General features: G+C 42.6%; 1 protein-coding gene across 2 annotated transcripts in view; it reads right to left on the bottom strand.

Annotated features, from left to right (window-relative positions):
• Positions 1-205: 205 nt before the first annotated feature.
• Positions 206-16,122, bottom strand: part of cusr (Copper-only SOD repeat protein) — a 36,370-nt gene continuing 20,453 nt past the window's right edge. For both annotated transcript variants that reach the window (XM_062989575.1, XM_062989576.1), the window contains exons 6-14: positions 11,942-14,027; positions 9,992-10,091; positions 8,328-8,405; positions 7,587-7,691; positions 7,247-7,376; positions 6,338-6,452; positions 5,860-5,984; positions 3,649-3,732; positions 206-1,498 (exon numbers count right to left, since the gene is read on the bottom strand). In XM_062989575.1, the coding sequence (XP_062845645.1) occupies positions 1,404-1,498; positions 3,649-3,732; positions 5,860-5,984; positions 6,338-6,452; positions 7,247-7,376; positions 7,587-7,691; positions 8,328-8,405; positions 9,992-10,091; positions 11,942-13,989 (2,880 nt within the window). In that variant the 5' untranslated portion in view covers positions 13,990-14,027 and the 3' untranslated portion in view covers positions 206-1,403. The remainder of the gene's footprint in view (positions 1,499-3,648; positions 3,733-5,859; positions 5,985-6,337; positions 6,453-7,246; positions 7,377-7,586; positions 7,692-8,327; positions 8,406-9,991; positions 10,092-11,941; positions 14,028-16,122) is intronic.

Here is a 16,122-nt window from a genome sequence, read left to right as displayed (position 1 = left end):
GGTACTGAACTAGTAAGCAGAAGGTTGCTGGTTCAAACCCCTCTACTGCCAGGTCGCTACTGTTGGGCCCTTGAGCAAGGCCCTTAATCGTCAATTGCTTGGACTGTATACTGTAAGTCGCACTGAATAAAAACTGCTAAATGCCAAAAATGTAAACGTTCCATCGGGCGAGTAAACAAATGAACCTGAAATGAACAGAAGTGTATTATATTTCTTATTATTTATTTCACATTGAATAAAACAGAAACTTTATTTTTGGTTTACATAATAAAACAAACAAATATGGCATGGACAAAATATTAGTACCCTTAACCTTTTGTGGCACAGCCGTTGGAGGCACCAACTGTAATTCACAATAAGCAACTTCCAGCTGCAGGTTTTGTGACATTATTAATTGTATAAGTAAAATCATTAATTGTATAATGTGTATGAAATGATTAAATGTACCATGTATCTCTGATTATGATATTGTGAAACTGAGAGCCAGGGCAGGAGATAAGCCAGGTCATTGTGAACTGAAGCAGATAGCTAGTAGGCAAAACAGAAAACAGTCACAAGTGTACACATGATAGCGAACATGTTTTTCGGACAGTAAGCTGACCAGATGAAACCAGTTTAAGAACAAAATAGGGATGTATATTCTTACGCACCCGAGGGAGATATAAGAAGGTGTGTGAGGGTTATCGGGGCTCGCTACTTTTCGTTTTGCATGAGCCTGAGGTTAGTTTTTACGAGCCCTCAGCTGAGTGACTGGTACTGTTGACTTTTACACAGTTTGTAATAAATCATTTTGTTGATTCGTAACTGAGCAGAGTGATCTTTCCAATTAATGAACACGATAAATCCAGGTCTGTCTACAAGGTTTAATAAGAATCAGATCAGAATCTATAGCGGGTCACTTCAGAATGGTCTTCATTAAATCCCGGGTGCTTTTAGATGAGGCTGGACACTGCTTCAAAATGTCTTGATAGTCTTCTGACTTTGCTGTGCCCGGCACAGATTTGAAGCAGCCAAGCAACCCCAAAACATCACTGAGCCTCAACCATGGTTCATAAGTACGGTACTATTTTCTTGAAAGGTTCATTTTCCTCCTGAAAAACCTACCAAAAATTTAGTTTCATCTGTCCAAAGCACGTTCTCCCAGAAGAGCTGTGGTTGGTCGACATGCATGTAGGCGAAGTACAATCTGACCTTTTTGTGTGGTCCATATCTAAATAAAATGCAAGTGTACCAATATATATATATACACAAAACAATAAAGTTACGTTATACTTTGTTTTTGTACTCTTTCCAGTGTAAAATCAATGCTGTCTGTTTTTATTTACATGTTCCCTACTCTCCTGAAGCTGGGTTTGTTTGTACCCCCCTCTTACATCATGATTCGGGTGATTTCACGGTCATGTTCACTGCAAAAGAAGAAAGTGGAGAAGATAAATTACAGCCAGAGAGACACTGTAAACTCGTCCACTGCAGAACGAGAGAAGATCAGAAGCACCACCTGAAAAAGAAGATGGAGAAGCGTCAGTCAGCAGCTTTTCACTTGTAGGGTCACAGTCAGTTATTTTACTAAATAATTAAATTTCATATCCACGCAGTTTATGTACAGTGCCTTGCAAAAGTATTCAGCCCCCTTAAACTTTTCAACCTTTTGCCACATTTCAGGCTTCAAACATAACGATATGAAATTGTAATTTTTTGTGAAGAATCAACAACAAGTGGGACACAATCGTGAAGTGGAACGAAATTTATTGGATATTTTAAACTTTTTTTAGAAATAAAAAACTGAAAAGTGGGGCGTGCAATATTATTCAGCCCCCTTGCGTTAATACTTTGTAGCGCCACCTTTTGCTGCGATTACAGCTGCAAGTCGCTTGGGGTATGTCTCTATCAGTTTTGCACATCGAGAGACAGAAATTTTTGCCCATTCTTCCTTGCAAAACAGCTCGAGCTCAGTGAGGTTGGATGGAGAGCGTTTGTGAACAGCAGTTTTCAGCTCTTTCCACAGATTCTCGATGGGATTCAGGTCTGGACTTTGACTTGGCCATTCTAACACCTGGATACGTTTATTTGTGAACCATTCCATTGTAGATTTTGCTTTATGTTTTGGATCATTGTCTTGTTGGAAGATAAATCTCCGTCCCAGTCTCAGGTCTTTTGCAGACTGCAACAGGTTTTCTTCCAGAATGGTCCTGTATTTGGCTCCATCCATCTTCCCATTAATTTTAACCATCTTCCCTGTCCCTGCTGAAGAAAAGCAGGCCCAAACCATGATGCTGCCACCACCATGTTTGACAGTGGGGATGGTGTGTTCAGGGTGATGAGCTGTGTTGCTTTTACGCCAAACATAACGTTTTGCGTTGTGGCCAAAAAGTTCGATTTTGGTTTCATCTGACCAGAGCACCTTCTTCCACATGTTTGGTGTGTCTCCCAGGTGACTTTTTATAGATATCTTTGAGAAATGGCTTTCTTCTTGCCACTCTTCCATAAAGGCCAGATTTGTGCAGTGTACGACTGATTGTGTCCTATGAACAGAGTCTCCCACCTCAGCTGTAGATCTCTGCAGTTCATTCAGAGTGATCATGGGCCTCTTGGCTGCATCTCTGATCAGTCTTCTCCTTGTTTGAGCTGAAAGTTTAGAGGGACGGCCGGGTCTTGGTAGATTTGCAGTGGTCTGATACTCCTTCCATTTCAATATGATCGCTTGCACAGTGCTCCTTGAGATGTTTAAAGCTTGGGAAATCTTTTTGTATCCAAATCCGGCTTTAAACTTCTCCACAACAGTATCTCGGACCTGCCTGGTGTGTTCCTTGGTCTTCATGATGCTCTCTGCGCTTTAAACAGAACTCTGAGACTATCACAGAGCAGGTGCATTTATACGGAGACTTGATTACACACAGGTGGATTCTATTTATCACCATCAGTCATTTAGGTCAACATTGGATCATTCAGAGATCCTCACTGAACTTCTGGAGTGAGTTTGCTGCACTGAAAGTAAAGGGGCTGAATAATATTGCACGCCCCACTTTTTAGTTTTTTATTTCTAAAAAAAGTTTAAAATATCCAATAAATTTCGTTCCACTTCACGATTGTGTCGCACTTGTTATTGATTCTTCACAAAAAATTACAATTTCATATCGTTATGTTTGAAGCCTGAAATGTGGCAAAAGGTTGAAAAGTTCAAGGGGGCTGAATACTTTTGCAAGGCACTGTATCATTTATATAAAATAGAGCCAGAGGACATGGACCAGTGACATCATTGTGTCTTGAGTTCCCTCACACCTGACCTAAATCTCCTTGTGTAGAAACCATAGGTCATAACTGTTCTGTTAAAGTAAATATACGCTAAAGTATGTGGACAACTGACCATGAATTCCAGTTCCTTGGCTTTTATATGAAGAACATTAGGCAGGTAAACCTGACCTGCAGTCACTGTTCTAATTCATCCCAGAGGTGTTCAGTGGGATTGAGGTTAGCGTTCTGTGCAAACTGAGTCTCATTTTGTGCACAGGGGAACAATCATGATAGAACAGGAAAGACTCTTCCCCAAACTACTGCCACAAGCACAAGCTGAAGCATATTATTTTTAACATAAGTGAAGAAGGCATGTCTATGTAATGTGTGTGTGTGGTTTGTTCTGATGAAGCTTACTGGTCGTGCACTCTTTAGTCTGCTTGTACGGACCCATCTTCTCGCTGTTCTTCACAGATGCCAGTTTAGTCAGATCTACCTCACCTGTGGTTCAGACATTTAAGATTGTTATAAAGTCCAGGGGTTTCCTCCGGCTGCTCTGTTCTCTTCCTACCTCTCAGAAACATGCGAAAGTTGGATTGGCTGCTCTAAATTACCCAGAGGTGTGAGTAATCGCCACCCTGTATAGGGTGTGTCCACTACCCAGTGATTCCGGGTGGCAGCTGACCTACTGTTACCCCCCACTAAAGAATAAAACAGTTAATAATAATAAAATGTACTCTTGTAAGGTGGCACGGTGGTGGAGCTGGTAGTAAAGGGGTCTGACATGAATTTAGGGCAGCTGAAACATGGGTGACATTTTAATGGGACTTAACTGCAATTAGAAATTAAAAAGCCATCCCAAATAAGGTTAAATAGTGGACTAGTAATCAAATGATTGCCAGGCCCTTAACCCTGGGGCCTTCAAAGCTTCTGCTAAATGCCCCCCCTCTGTCCTAAGGGTCAATAATGACCTGCGTGCACTAAACCCTAATTACATTTTAAACCCCAAATCTATTTACATAAAGAAACAACCTGTCATTTATCACAGATGTTGTGAATATCTGGGGAAACTCTAGGAAAAGTAATAAAATTCAGGTTGAAATAAAATTAAACATGAAATAATCATGTTAGTGGGTCATTTTTGACCCTGAAGCCAGTACAAGGGTTAATCATATCATATTTAAGTTGCTGCTTATATAGTTTTATCCCAGCATTTGTCTTCAGAAAACCTACAAGAAACGTATAAAGGAACACAAATTCATGATTTTCTTTTAAGTAAAGTACATGTTCCTAAAAAAGAACATTTAGAAATCACTGTAATACTCAGAAGGCCATGAAATACTCGTAGTCACTTACAAGCGTATGTGAACTTTTCCCTCAACTATTCCCCCTAAAAAGACTACACAGTTAGCTCTCCACGGTACGAGCCTCTCCTGTTTGTGAGCGAGCGATGAAGCGAGACTCTCACACCCACTGGAGCCAGGACTCGGATTACAGCGTAATTTTCTCTTTTCTCTTTTTTTGTTGCAAGTGAGACATGAATTGTTCATTGTACAGAACAGTGAGATCACAATGCAGCCGTAATGAAATAATTATGATAACCTCTGTGGGTTAGGAAATCTGAGTATACCCATGAGAACCCTCGTATTAATACTGAGAGAGGGAAATGCTGAGTCACGTCAGGTTTAAGGAGTTCAGCGCTACTTGTTGGGTAGTTACAGAACCACCGAGCGAGATGAAATTCACCCTGACTGACGATGTGTGTCCACTTACTCTTTTACTGCTCACTGATGATGGGTGTGTCTAAGGTTTGTCTGGGTTTGCTTCTGGCACCTGTTAATTGTTTATAAGCAGAAGTAATGGTGTGACATCCTTCATAAGTATAAGGTGACCATATTTTGGTTTTCAACAAAGAGGGGTGGTTCATTTGGCAAAATAATTTCATGTAATTGGTGGCACCAGGGCAATGTGTATAAAGTCGGGGTTTAAATATTTAACAAATGCATCAATAACCATGTAACTCTTATTGAACTTTAATAAATAAGCAGCTACCGTTTAACAAGACGACTAACAAATACTTTATGCTCAGATAATCGTATTACTTTTAATTCAGCGTTTAGCCCTAAATAATAAAAACAACAAATAAAATAGTTCATCAGTGGAGCTATTCTCGACAGAATGTGGCGCTATAAGGCAACAATAGGGAAGTAATTAAAGAAATGAATCCTTTCAGATGGTTATGCACTCACTCACTTAGACTGAAATAGAAAGACCACAGTGTGTGTGTGTGTGTGTGTGTGTGTGTAGGTAGGTAGGAGCCCCTAAAATGGTTTCACAGTCTAAATCAGGAGTTCTTGTAGACCATTGTGCTGGGGTGGAGCACAAGTTCCAAAGGATTAAAACAGCTAATCTAGATTCATATCTACATTATGATTAAAAGTGTTAGGAGGTCTAAAGACTTTCCTGAATCCACTGTATGTCTTGGGATTAAAGTGATTTAGTTCGTTTACTGAATTATTACTGAATTAATAATGTGAACTTCCTTGTTCACAAAAACAAACAAACGATAAATATTAACGTGGAAGATAAAGTGTGAGGATTTTTGCTGATCGATGAAGAATGAGTTACCTGATACTAGAAAGGTGACCTGCTGGCATTTTCCTTCAGGCATGGGCGTGAGGGTACCAGGTAGGATTGAAACCCTAGACAGGTGAACCTGTAGGACATCTGCAACCCTCTTACGGAAATCATACCTAGCAAATAAAAACATGATATATTACAGTTTTTCTATCTGAATCTTTTATTCAAAATAAGTGTTTTATGGTGTTGGATATCTCAAACTCTCAATCTCAAATTATAACCAATGTTACTGATTTAATCATTTGAACTTTGAACAACATTTTATGCCTGAAATAATACATAAATGTTAATGCTTGTTAAGAGCATTTAAAAGAAAAAGCCTAAAATTAAAAATTCCTAAAAGAAAAAAACTTAAAATAGTGGACAAAAGTCCTGTTTATGACCTTTGTACCCCTAAACAGTACTAAATGGTTCATCTCCTGCTGATCTTTTAAAGCAGTATAGTACAGGACTCTTAACGACAAACCTGCTGAAGGACGAGACGACTGGGAAGATCTGCTGAGCGGATGGTGATACTGGAAGGATTCCTGCACAGGCGATCGCTTTAGTCCCTGCTCTAAGAACCAGGGATCTGTAAACAACTGAACATAATAAAGTAAAAATAATGTGAAAACGTTGTTTTTTGTTACATCGTTCATGTTAATCCTCTAATAAATGATGGACTTTATTCTTAATACATGCTAGAGATACTTCATTTATTATTTCTATTATTGCTATGGAAAATAATCCAAACAAAACATGACTAACGACTCTGCAACCACTAATTGTGCAACAGTGCTTTTACCTCCACGTCAGACCTGATTAGATTTATCCTCATGCAGCAGCACTGAGTTAGGTGCTAAAGTAGAAAAAACATTCTAAAAGTATGTGCACCTTTAAGCCCCGAAACTCAGCTACAACAACATCAACAACAACGTCCACACCCAGACATGCATTTCCTGGCTTGGGATTGTCATGACTCCTGCAAACGTTCTTTACTTGTCAGTATAATTAAAATACGTATTTATACTGTAAGCATTTCTTAAAAACATGCAGATGATTAATACGAAGGTGAGGAAAGTCCTATAATGTCATATACGTTTGTGGCCTGGCCTCCTAATTCCTCATTATTGATGGCCGAGTCTGGTTGGTGACTTCTGTGCCCATGTAAGCGGGACAGTTCGATTAGCCTGAGCTACAAAGATTCAAATGGAAAAGTCTGTGCGTCTCAGTACAGATCTCAGGAAGGTCCGTGTCCATTTCTAAGCATTTTCAGGTCAGAGTGGGATCAGTATTAAATAAATCTATTTATTTATTGTGCTAAACCATCCTGATCTATACAGGTAACAAACACAGTGTTGAGCTTGTAGCAGAAAATGAAGATGTGCTGGTGTACCGGTGAAGTCTCCAGCTAGCTGAAGGTTTGTATCTGTGTAGAGCTGTCTCTCTGTTACACTGATGGATCCGTGCTTACTGGTTAGATCTCCAACCTCACAGGCCAGATGAGAAAAAGAACAGCTAGGGTTCTGAATAAAGAGAGGAACATGATTTATTAATAATAATAATAATAATAATATGTCAAATCTATTGCTTTCTAAAAATGTCGTGGTGTAATCTCTGTCTAAATAATCTGATTATGAGTCCATGTGTTATTAGAATCCTCTCTACTGAGGGAGCTGATCAGGTAGGTGGTAGGAAGTAGGGCAGGTCGTTGTGGACCGTTGTGTTTATCTGACCTGAGCAGACATGTTGAATGGGTTATAGGTTCCTCCCGTTCCTGAACACCCCACACTAGATCCATCTGCAGGGTCTTCTGTTATGTACCAGGACACTTTGGAGACCTGCACAACATGGACAATGGTGTGGAATGTTATGAAGGTTATCTGGATTATTAAATAACAAAGACTTGATAGTGAAAGTTTCAGAAATAGGCTTAGCATTTGATTCAGTTATTTTGATGCACTGCTGTACTTTTTCACATCATTTCTCATGCATAACAGCACTGTGTTTACCTGCATTACAAAAAACCCTTTAAAGTTTTACTCATATTAAATTAGAATGACCCTACTGATGCCTGCTGTGGACAGTCCCACTTCAAAACGCCCTTCAGACTGGACTGAAGTCTCTCTAAATTCTCAACACTCTCAACAGACCAAAATTTGACCCTACAAGATTACCAAACTGGAACCATTCTAGTCTTCAGCACAGACCGTTAACTATTTACACTTACGGCATTTAGCAGACGCCTTCACCCAAAGTGACTCACAGTTGGGTTACAGTATACAATCTAAGCAAATGAGACTTAAGGGTCTCGCTCAAGGGGCCAACAGTGGCAACCAGGCAGTGGTGGTGGGGCTTGAACTTTAACCGTTAGGCTACAGCTGCCCCGACCAGTTAACCACTGACCTACCAGTTCATCGTAACTCTTTCTCAGTGATTTATAAACTATATATAGTATAATAGAGATGAATACTCACATTAAGCTGTTTATTAGCATTAATATCCACCAGCAGGGTCACGTCACTGTAGCTGCCATCAGGAAAACTCTGCTGGAACTGATTACAACAAAAACACTGGGTCCAATTTCTTTTATCAGGCTAGTTTAATAGATTGAATGTAATAAACCTACATTTTTTTATTCCATTCCACAAGTAATTTTTTATCGAATTAATTCAATGAAATTTGATAAATGGAATAGATCAGAATGATTTCTTACTGATTGTCATGTTTGAACACATATTACAAAATAGGCGTATTTTTAACGATGCGTTTTGTACAAAATCACACAACGTCGTGTATACATGTGAAGTGAATAGAGGCGGCTCAGTCCTACACTTGTCTGTCCTGCACTGTATTCCAACAATCCTCCACCCATTTACTCTTCTCCTCACGTTTCACTCTACAAGCAGGAGAGAACACAGAGAGTGTCATGTTTTTTTGGCAGATTTAAAGAGACACCCTCTCTGTATGTTCAACACTGCACGGGTGAGCACGTGTGCTGGCTGGATGTTTAACAGCAGCTCTCTCTCTGGAACCTAAAGCCTACACATACGGTCATACATCATGTTCAGATTTATCTATACTGTCTCAATCATCTTACTGTATTATGTCTTTTATAATAAATAGAAAACGGATTATAAGAAGTTTGGATTTATAAGAAGAACCTTCATTTCTAGCTTCCACCTGATTCAGCTTGTGATTAATTCATTAATAGCAGTCAAATCTTTAAGGACGTCTAATTCCTCCACATTTGCTCCCTCACATCTGGATTAATATGTGAGTGATTACACAGGATCAGATCTATCAGCTCTTCATCATGCTCTTCATTCCATGTTATATTAATGTGACGTCTCATTTATCAGATACGCTCAGCCTTAATTCCTGTGTCCTTGTTTCCTTTCCTCACGTCCTTCCCTCGTATTCTAGAAAGGAGTCAGGAACCCAGGGAAAGAAGTGGCCTGTACAGAGCCCAGTCCATAACAACCATAGTCAACTGTTTTGGGATGAATCGGGACGCTGAATGCAAACCAGGCCTCACAAATTGTGACCTCACGAATGCTCCAGTGACCGAACGCACACGAAATCTTTTGAAATGCTGAGTGGAAGAGTGGACGCGGTTATGGTCTATGCATATCATTTTGGAATTGGATGTCTGACAATCTCTAGGCCACGTGTCCACATAAATTCAGCCGTGCAGTGTTTAAATACATATCTGAAATAATATAAAGGTTTTGGAGTGTACGCAGGCATTAGTGTCCATTTAGAAGTTTAGAAGCCCTGGCTCACGATCAGTGTTCCGATTCATGTCTCCACACTGAACTTGCCACCAAAAAAAATCATGTCTTGATGGACCGACCTGTTCATGCTGGAACGGGGTCCTTCCCCAAACTTTTTCCATATTTTTTCCATATTTATTTCTTGTGAGCAACTTTTCAGCTTACAGCAGCCTTGACGTCTGGGTACAGGGCACCTCCGAGATCCGGGGTTCGAACGTCTGAGGAGGGCGTGGCCGAACGGCCCAGCCTTTGGGAGGTTTGTGTTTGGAAGGTCACCCTGGCTGCCCCGCCCGGTCCCGGCACTAAATAAAAGGTCTTTGTGTTTCTTTGGTGCGGTATTAAGTGTAATATAAATAATACATTACCAGAGTTACCGTGCCCTTCACGCTGCTGGTAAACACGGCCCTGGCGGTGATCCCGTACCCGTCAGAGGGCTTAACTGCACTTATATTGGCACACTGCATCCTGCACGACAGTAAAACACACAGGTCTGGTTCAGTGCCCTGCGCTTACTCCTACGTTACAATAAATTCAGAACACTGGACACCCAGATTGTACCGGCGCTTACCGGTGCTTCAACCAGACAGCGGGCATCACTGTTCATCTGGTTATTTATTAATTTTATTAACATCATGTTTACACTTTGGTTCCATCCATGACAGGGCAGGTAGTTACTGCTTACACAAGATTCATCAGTTCAGGTTTAAGATCAAACACACTCATGGACTATTTTGCATCTCCAGTTCACCTCACTTACACGCCTTTGTACTGTGGGAGGAAACCCACACAGACATGGGGAGAACATGCAAACTCCACACAGAAAGAGCTCAGACTGCTCCACCTGGGGATCGAACCCTTCTTGCTGTGAGGTTACAGTGCTACCTTTGTTCCCCTGGTCATAATGATTTCACCTTTTGTCAAAGTCTTTGTGCTACACTTTTCGTGGTGGTCTTAATGTTTTGGCTCATCATGATACATTTTCTTTATAAATGTGCTTCTGCAAACGTCTTTACAATTTACATTAGATTAAATCTCACTTTCACTCAGCTCAGGAAAAAGGAAGTGAGACACAATGAACTGAAGCAGGTTTCTGGTAATACTGTAATAATGATGGTGATGATGATGATAAGAATCAATCTGCACTAATACAAAGTTCTGCTTTTGGAGTTTCACGTGAACGCGCTGATGTGGAGACGCTTGGTTTTAATGTTTTACAGGCTGCACGTGTATTTGCTTTTCATTACTACAGTAATCAAAATCATTTTCAGAAGGATTAATAAAACAGTCTTGGTCTCGTCCCCTTTAGTTCCTCTAGATTAGAACTGTCTCTAGTACTTACTGTACTGTTTCTACACTCACTGTCCATTTTATCAGCTCCACTTACCATATAGAAGCACTTTGTAGTTCTACAATTACTGACTGTAGTCCATCTGTTTCTCTACATGCTTTGTTCCCCCCTTTCACCCTGTTCTTCAATGGTCAGGACCCCCACAGGACCCCCACAGAGCAGGTATTATTTAGGTGGTGGATGATTCTCAGCACTGCAGTGACACTGACATGGTGGTGGTGGTGTGTTAGTGTGTGTTGTGCTGGTATGAGTGGATCAGACACAGCAGCACTGCTGGAGTTTTTAAACACCTCACTGTCACTGCTGGACTGAGAATAGTCCATTAACCAAAAATATCCAGCTGACAGCGCCCCGTGGGCAGCGTCCTGTGACCACTGATGAAGGTCTAGAAGATGAGCGACTCAAACAGCAGCAATAGATGAGCGATCGTCTCTGACTTTACATCTACAAGGTGGACCGACTAGGTAGGAGTGTCTAATAGAGTGGACAGTGAGTGGACACGGTGTTTAAAAACTCCACTCATACCAGCACAACACACACTAACACACCACCACCATGTCAGTGTCACTGCAGTGCTGAGAATCATCCACCACCTAAATAATACCTGCTCTGTGGGGGTCCTGACCATTGAAGAACAGCATGAAAGGGGGGAACAAAGCATGTAGAGAAACAGATGGACTACAGTCAGTAATTGTAGAACTACAAAGTGCTTCTATATGGTAAGTGGAGCTGGTTTTAATGTTATGGCTGATCGGTGTATATTGTGTTGTGTGTTGCATATGTACTTATATTTAGCTGAAATGACCGTAAAGCCGTAAAACTCTTGACCTCTTAAACTCGCTCACTAGCAGATTTCGGGAAGTGCAGGGAGCATCATGATACACATTCAAATATTGTAAATACGATAAACTTCCCACTTTTCCCCCAGTACCCACCACTGTTATTAAATATAATCATTTTCTCTAACCTTGTGCCATCCTTGTAGTGGATAACCAGAGAGCGTCCGACGATACTGTTGGCTCCGCTCAGGGGCATGTTACCGTCCACGTAACGGCCCTCAAACTGGTCCTGATCCTTCAGCGTTCCGAACTTGCCGCTGATATCTCCGACCTCGTACTGGTCCACAGTGCCGGCCCCTGGGAGAGGAGACGCCGAGGCGTTCACGCCGTGCGGGTTGAAGTGACCCATGACGTTGTCGTTGGAGCAAGCAAGTACTCCAGACTTCACTGGGAGCACATGGACGTGATATCCACCAGCTCTGGCATCCAGCCCACCCAGAGAGACGTGAACGTTAGTCGGACCCTGGGGAGAAGTCTGAAAGAAGTGGACGTGTCCCCTGGACGACCCCGGTCCCTCCCAGGATCCCGACTGAGCGGCGGGGAGGCGGAGGAGGCTGACGTTGGCACAGGCGATTCGCAGGCCGGCCTCGTCGGGACCGTGGATCACGACGGATCGGCCTAGCATGCCGTCCGGTCCGGTCACCCAAGACGTCGTGTCCGTGAAGAAGCTCTTGCTGGGTAGCTTCCCTAAGTTCGGTGCCAAATTGAGGGGCTTGTGTTTTGTGGACAGGTCTCCGATCTCACAGGCGAAAGGACTCTCGGGTCTGCAGTCCTGCTTATAGCTGCTGGCGCTGTTGTTGATCATGTAGGGATTCCAGTGTCCACCGGTGGAGCCACAACGAGTCTCGTCGCTGTCCGTCTCCGTGCTGATGGGGTAGGTGTGGATGTGCCAGTGGTGCTTCTGAGTCGCCGGCATATTCGGGCGTCCGTAAGACAGATCCAGGAACACGGACACGTCCGAGTCAGGGTTTGCTTTTAGCTGGGTGAAAAGGATGAACCCTACGACTGGGGTCTGAAAGACGGCCCGGGCTACAACCACCTCACCAGGGTAGCCGATGCTTGCACAGGCAAACATGGTTCCATCGGGCTCGTGGAGAACCACAGAACGACCCACGATGCTGTTCTGCCCGAACAGGGGCAGGTTATAGTCAAACGTTGAGAGATGAAGGTCTGATTTACCTTGTAAAGATCCATGCTTGCCACTAAGGTCTCCTACTTCGTACATATCGTCAGTAGATCCCTCAGGCGGTGGATATTTGGGAGCTTGGGTGTCCACCCCAAAAGGGTTCCAGTGACCCCCGACGTTGTCTTTGCTGCAAGTGCTCTGAGGGGGCGACTGTAACTCCGGGGTGGGAAACTGATGAACGTGGTAATGTCCAACGCTTAAGTTATGATTGGTTAAATTCACCGTCAGAAGTGTGGGGTGGAAGGGAGACTTCTGATAAAAGGCCAGGTAACCTTTCTCCCCCCTCACGTTTATCCCAGCGCTCACCGACTTCGCTTCCAAGATCCGAAACTTGGCACACGAATACCCCGAGCTAAATCCGAACAGAGCGAAGTGAGACTCATCGACGTGGGACGGGACCTTCAGACGGGATTTGACCGGCCTCTGGGGGGCGCCGATTTTCAACCGTCCCATATATTTAAGGCTGTTTGGGTTTAAGCTGGTCAGCAGTGCTTGACAGTCTGGAGCAGAACTTTGATACGAATAAACATCAGCAACAGACGAGTCGGTCCGATTCAGATCAACCAGGTCTGCCAGGAGAGTGGCGTCCGGTTCCCCTGATACCCGCCGGACGTAGACGTTGCCGGCCAGATTACCGAAGAACCGAGCCTGCAACGTGGTGACGTCTGAGATGGGTAGTATTCCCGCACAAGCCTTTGCACCACTACACGTCTCCACCAGTAAAGAGTAAGCATCCAAACTGGACATATTGGCGAGCGTAGCAGAGATGTCCATGTTGAAAAAGGTACTTTTTGAGGCAACAGGGAAGGACAGGACACGATCGCCTATGTGGGCATTCTCACAGGGCTGGGCGACATGCCCGTACATGACAGGAAACTCAGTGATGGACAGGTTAAAGGAACCACAGGTTGCGATGTTGATACCCATGAGGTTAAAGGTGGCGTTCTTCTGCAGCAGGTCAAAGTCGACCCAACCTGTAACTCCGGCCATGCTGAAACTGGCCTCATATTGAACACAGGTAACAGAACCTGGGGTATAAAGAAATTATAAGAGTTTATAAGATATAGTCCAAAACCTTTATACAGTGACCCACCCTGCTCGTACTACTACTGATCAGCTCCTCAGTAGAGAGGATTCTTATAAGACCTGGAACTCAAACAGTCTCAAACAGGAAATGGATGATGGGAAATGCGTCTGTGTAGAGAGAGAGCTGAGCTTACACAGACCGTCCGTGTTTCCAACATTCAATGGTGCCACGTTTATCAAAAGAATCTCAGACACCAGATTTGCATCCGAAGAGAGCACGCCGCTGCCCACGCCTTCTTTACTCGTGTACAGCCCTCCTCTTCTCATCCTGCCAATCAGGGTCCTTACACAGCGTATGAAGACCCCACCCACCCACATATAGTCCGGTCCCCACCCTGCAGACACGGTGGCCAATTAGTATCTGCTGCAGGCACTGCCAGTTATGCGGGAATATCCCGCTGTGCCACCTGGGCGCAAGAAACTCTTAGTTTGGGGATTAAATGGTTGAAGATGAAGGGCTGATCTTTACTCTCCGCCGCTGAAGGGTGCTGCTCACTTACGCTATAAAAGGAAGAAGTTGTGAGTCGGGAACGTGGGATTAAAGGTGCTGAATTTGGCAAAACAAGAATTTTAGACCCTCGTGAGTGGTGTCTCAGTGGTTAAGGTACTGGACTAGTAATCGGACGGTCGCTGGTTCAACCCCCACCACCAATTCAGCCCTGAATGAGGCCCTTAACCCCTTAATTACGGCACTATAATTAGCTATAATTGTAAGTCGTTTGGGAAAAATCATCTGTTAAATGCCATAATGCTCCTTACTTACACATGTTGAGTCTCCGCCTGTTATTTTACTTTTACACTTTTTTGTTGAGGTCAGAGCTCCTGCTGTACACAAAAAGCTCCGTTTTAATACCAATAATTAATTATAAACCTTAATAAACTTGATGATTTTAGGGTTGCCCACCTATAATCAAAGACTGACCCACAAATTAAGATAAAATTTGATTCACTCAAAGTACGGCTGCAGTTTCAGTTTTTTTAAATCTTTGCTAGTGCAAGCTATACCCTTCCGAAAAGTAGATTTATTCCACTCACACATGAGACTTATGTACCAAACGTAATCTAAGGTACCAGAGAGCCGAACATGATTGTGCTGCCCTATGGACAGCCATTAAAATATATTTACATTAACATATTTAACTGTACATAAATACATAACTGTTATACATGAAGGAGGATTATATATTACTAGAGTAAGCAGCTTTTACCTGTAAACATAACAACATCTCAGATTTCATCAGATTACTGAGTAAGAGTCCACCCATACTGGCCTTACGTGTTAGGTTCACTGCTTAATGAGCTACATCTACTATGATGATGAACTTTGCAGGTTTATAATAACTGACTGTGGCCCTGTGCCTGCAGGGGACTTGTGCTCGGCCCATTGTTTCCCCATGGACCCAGATCCGCCTGGACCCTGACCAGGGCAAGACAGTTAATGAAATGAAATAGTTATATAAAGGAACCTCGATCTAACAGACAAAATCTGCGTATCGAGACCGGTGGTTCAGTAATCGTGAGTAATGAGTGAGAGGCTTTATTTTGCCGGGAGGCTCGCTCTGTTCTCGCCTTTATTTTCAGTGTTTCAAGCTTCATTTTTGCAAGTTCTTGTGATTAGTTGTGACTTTGAAAGACAAGAGAAGTGTGAAGTGAAAGAGGACCAGCTAGGTATTGCTTAAAAAAAATACAACTCATTAAGTGGAAAGTGGAACGGCGTGATTCTGTGGCTCGTGTATGTATGAAATATGAAACTTTCCCCCAGTAGTACAGAACACTAATTTTAATGTTTATTTACATGTTTTACATGATAAATTTACATTTCTATTTACGTTGTTCGTTTTACTGGTGATCATATGTGCATGTTCAGCACTTAGACCTGCTGTGTTTTTGAATAATTATGCACCCCCCTGGAAAAAAAACTTTAGCATTTTACAGACCAGCGCTTCCCCCTTTAAGTCTGTTAAATCCAGGTTCCTCTGTGTATTTGTATATTACACAATATATAGCACAGTAGAGGAGTTAAAAATACATTTAAGT

This window comes from Trichomycterus rosablanca, chromosome 27 (genome assembly GCF_030014385.1).
Source record: "Trichomycterus rosablanca isolate fTriRos1 chromosome 27, fTriRos1.hap1, whole genome shotgun sequence".
Classification (NCBI taxonomy): Eukaryota; Metazoa; Chordata; class Actinopteri; order Siluriformes; family Trichomycteridae; genus Trichomycterus; species Trichomycterus rosablanca.
This window is presented reverse-complemented; position numbering and strand designations above follow the sequence as displayed.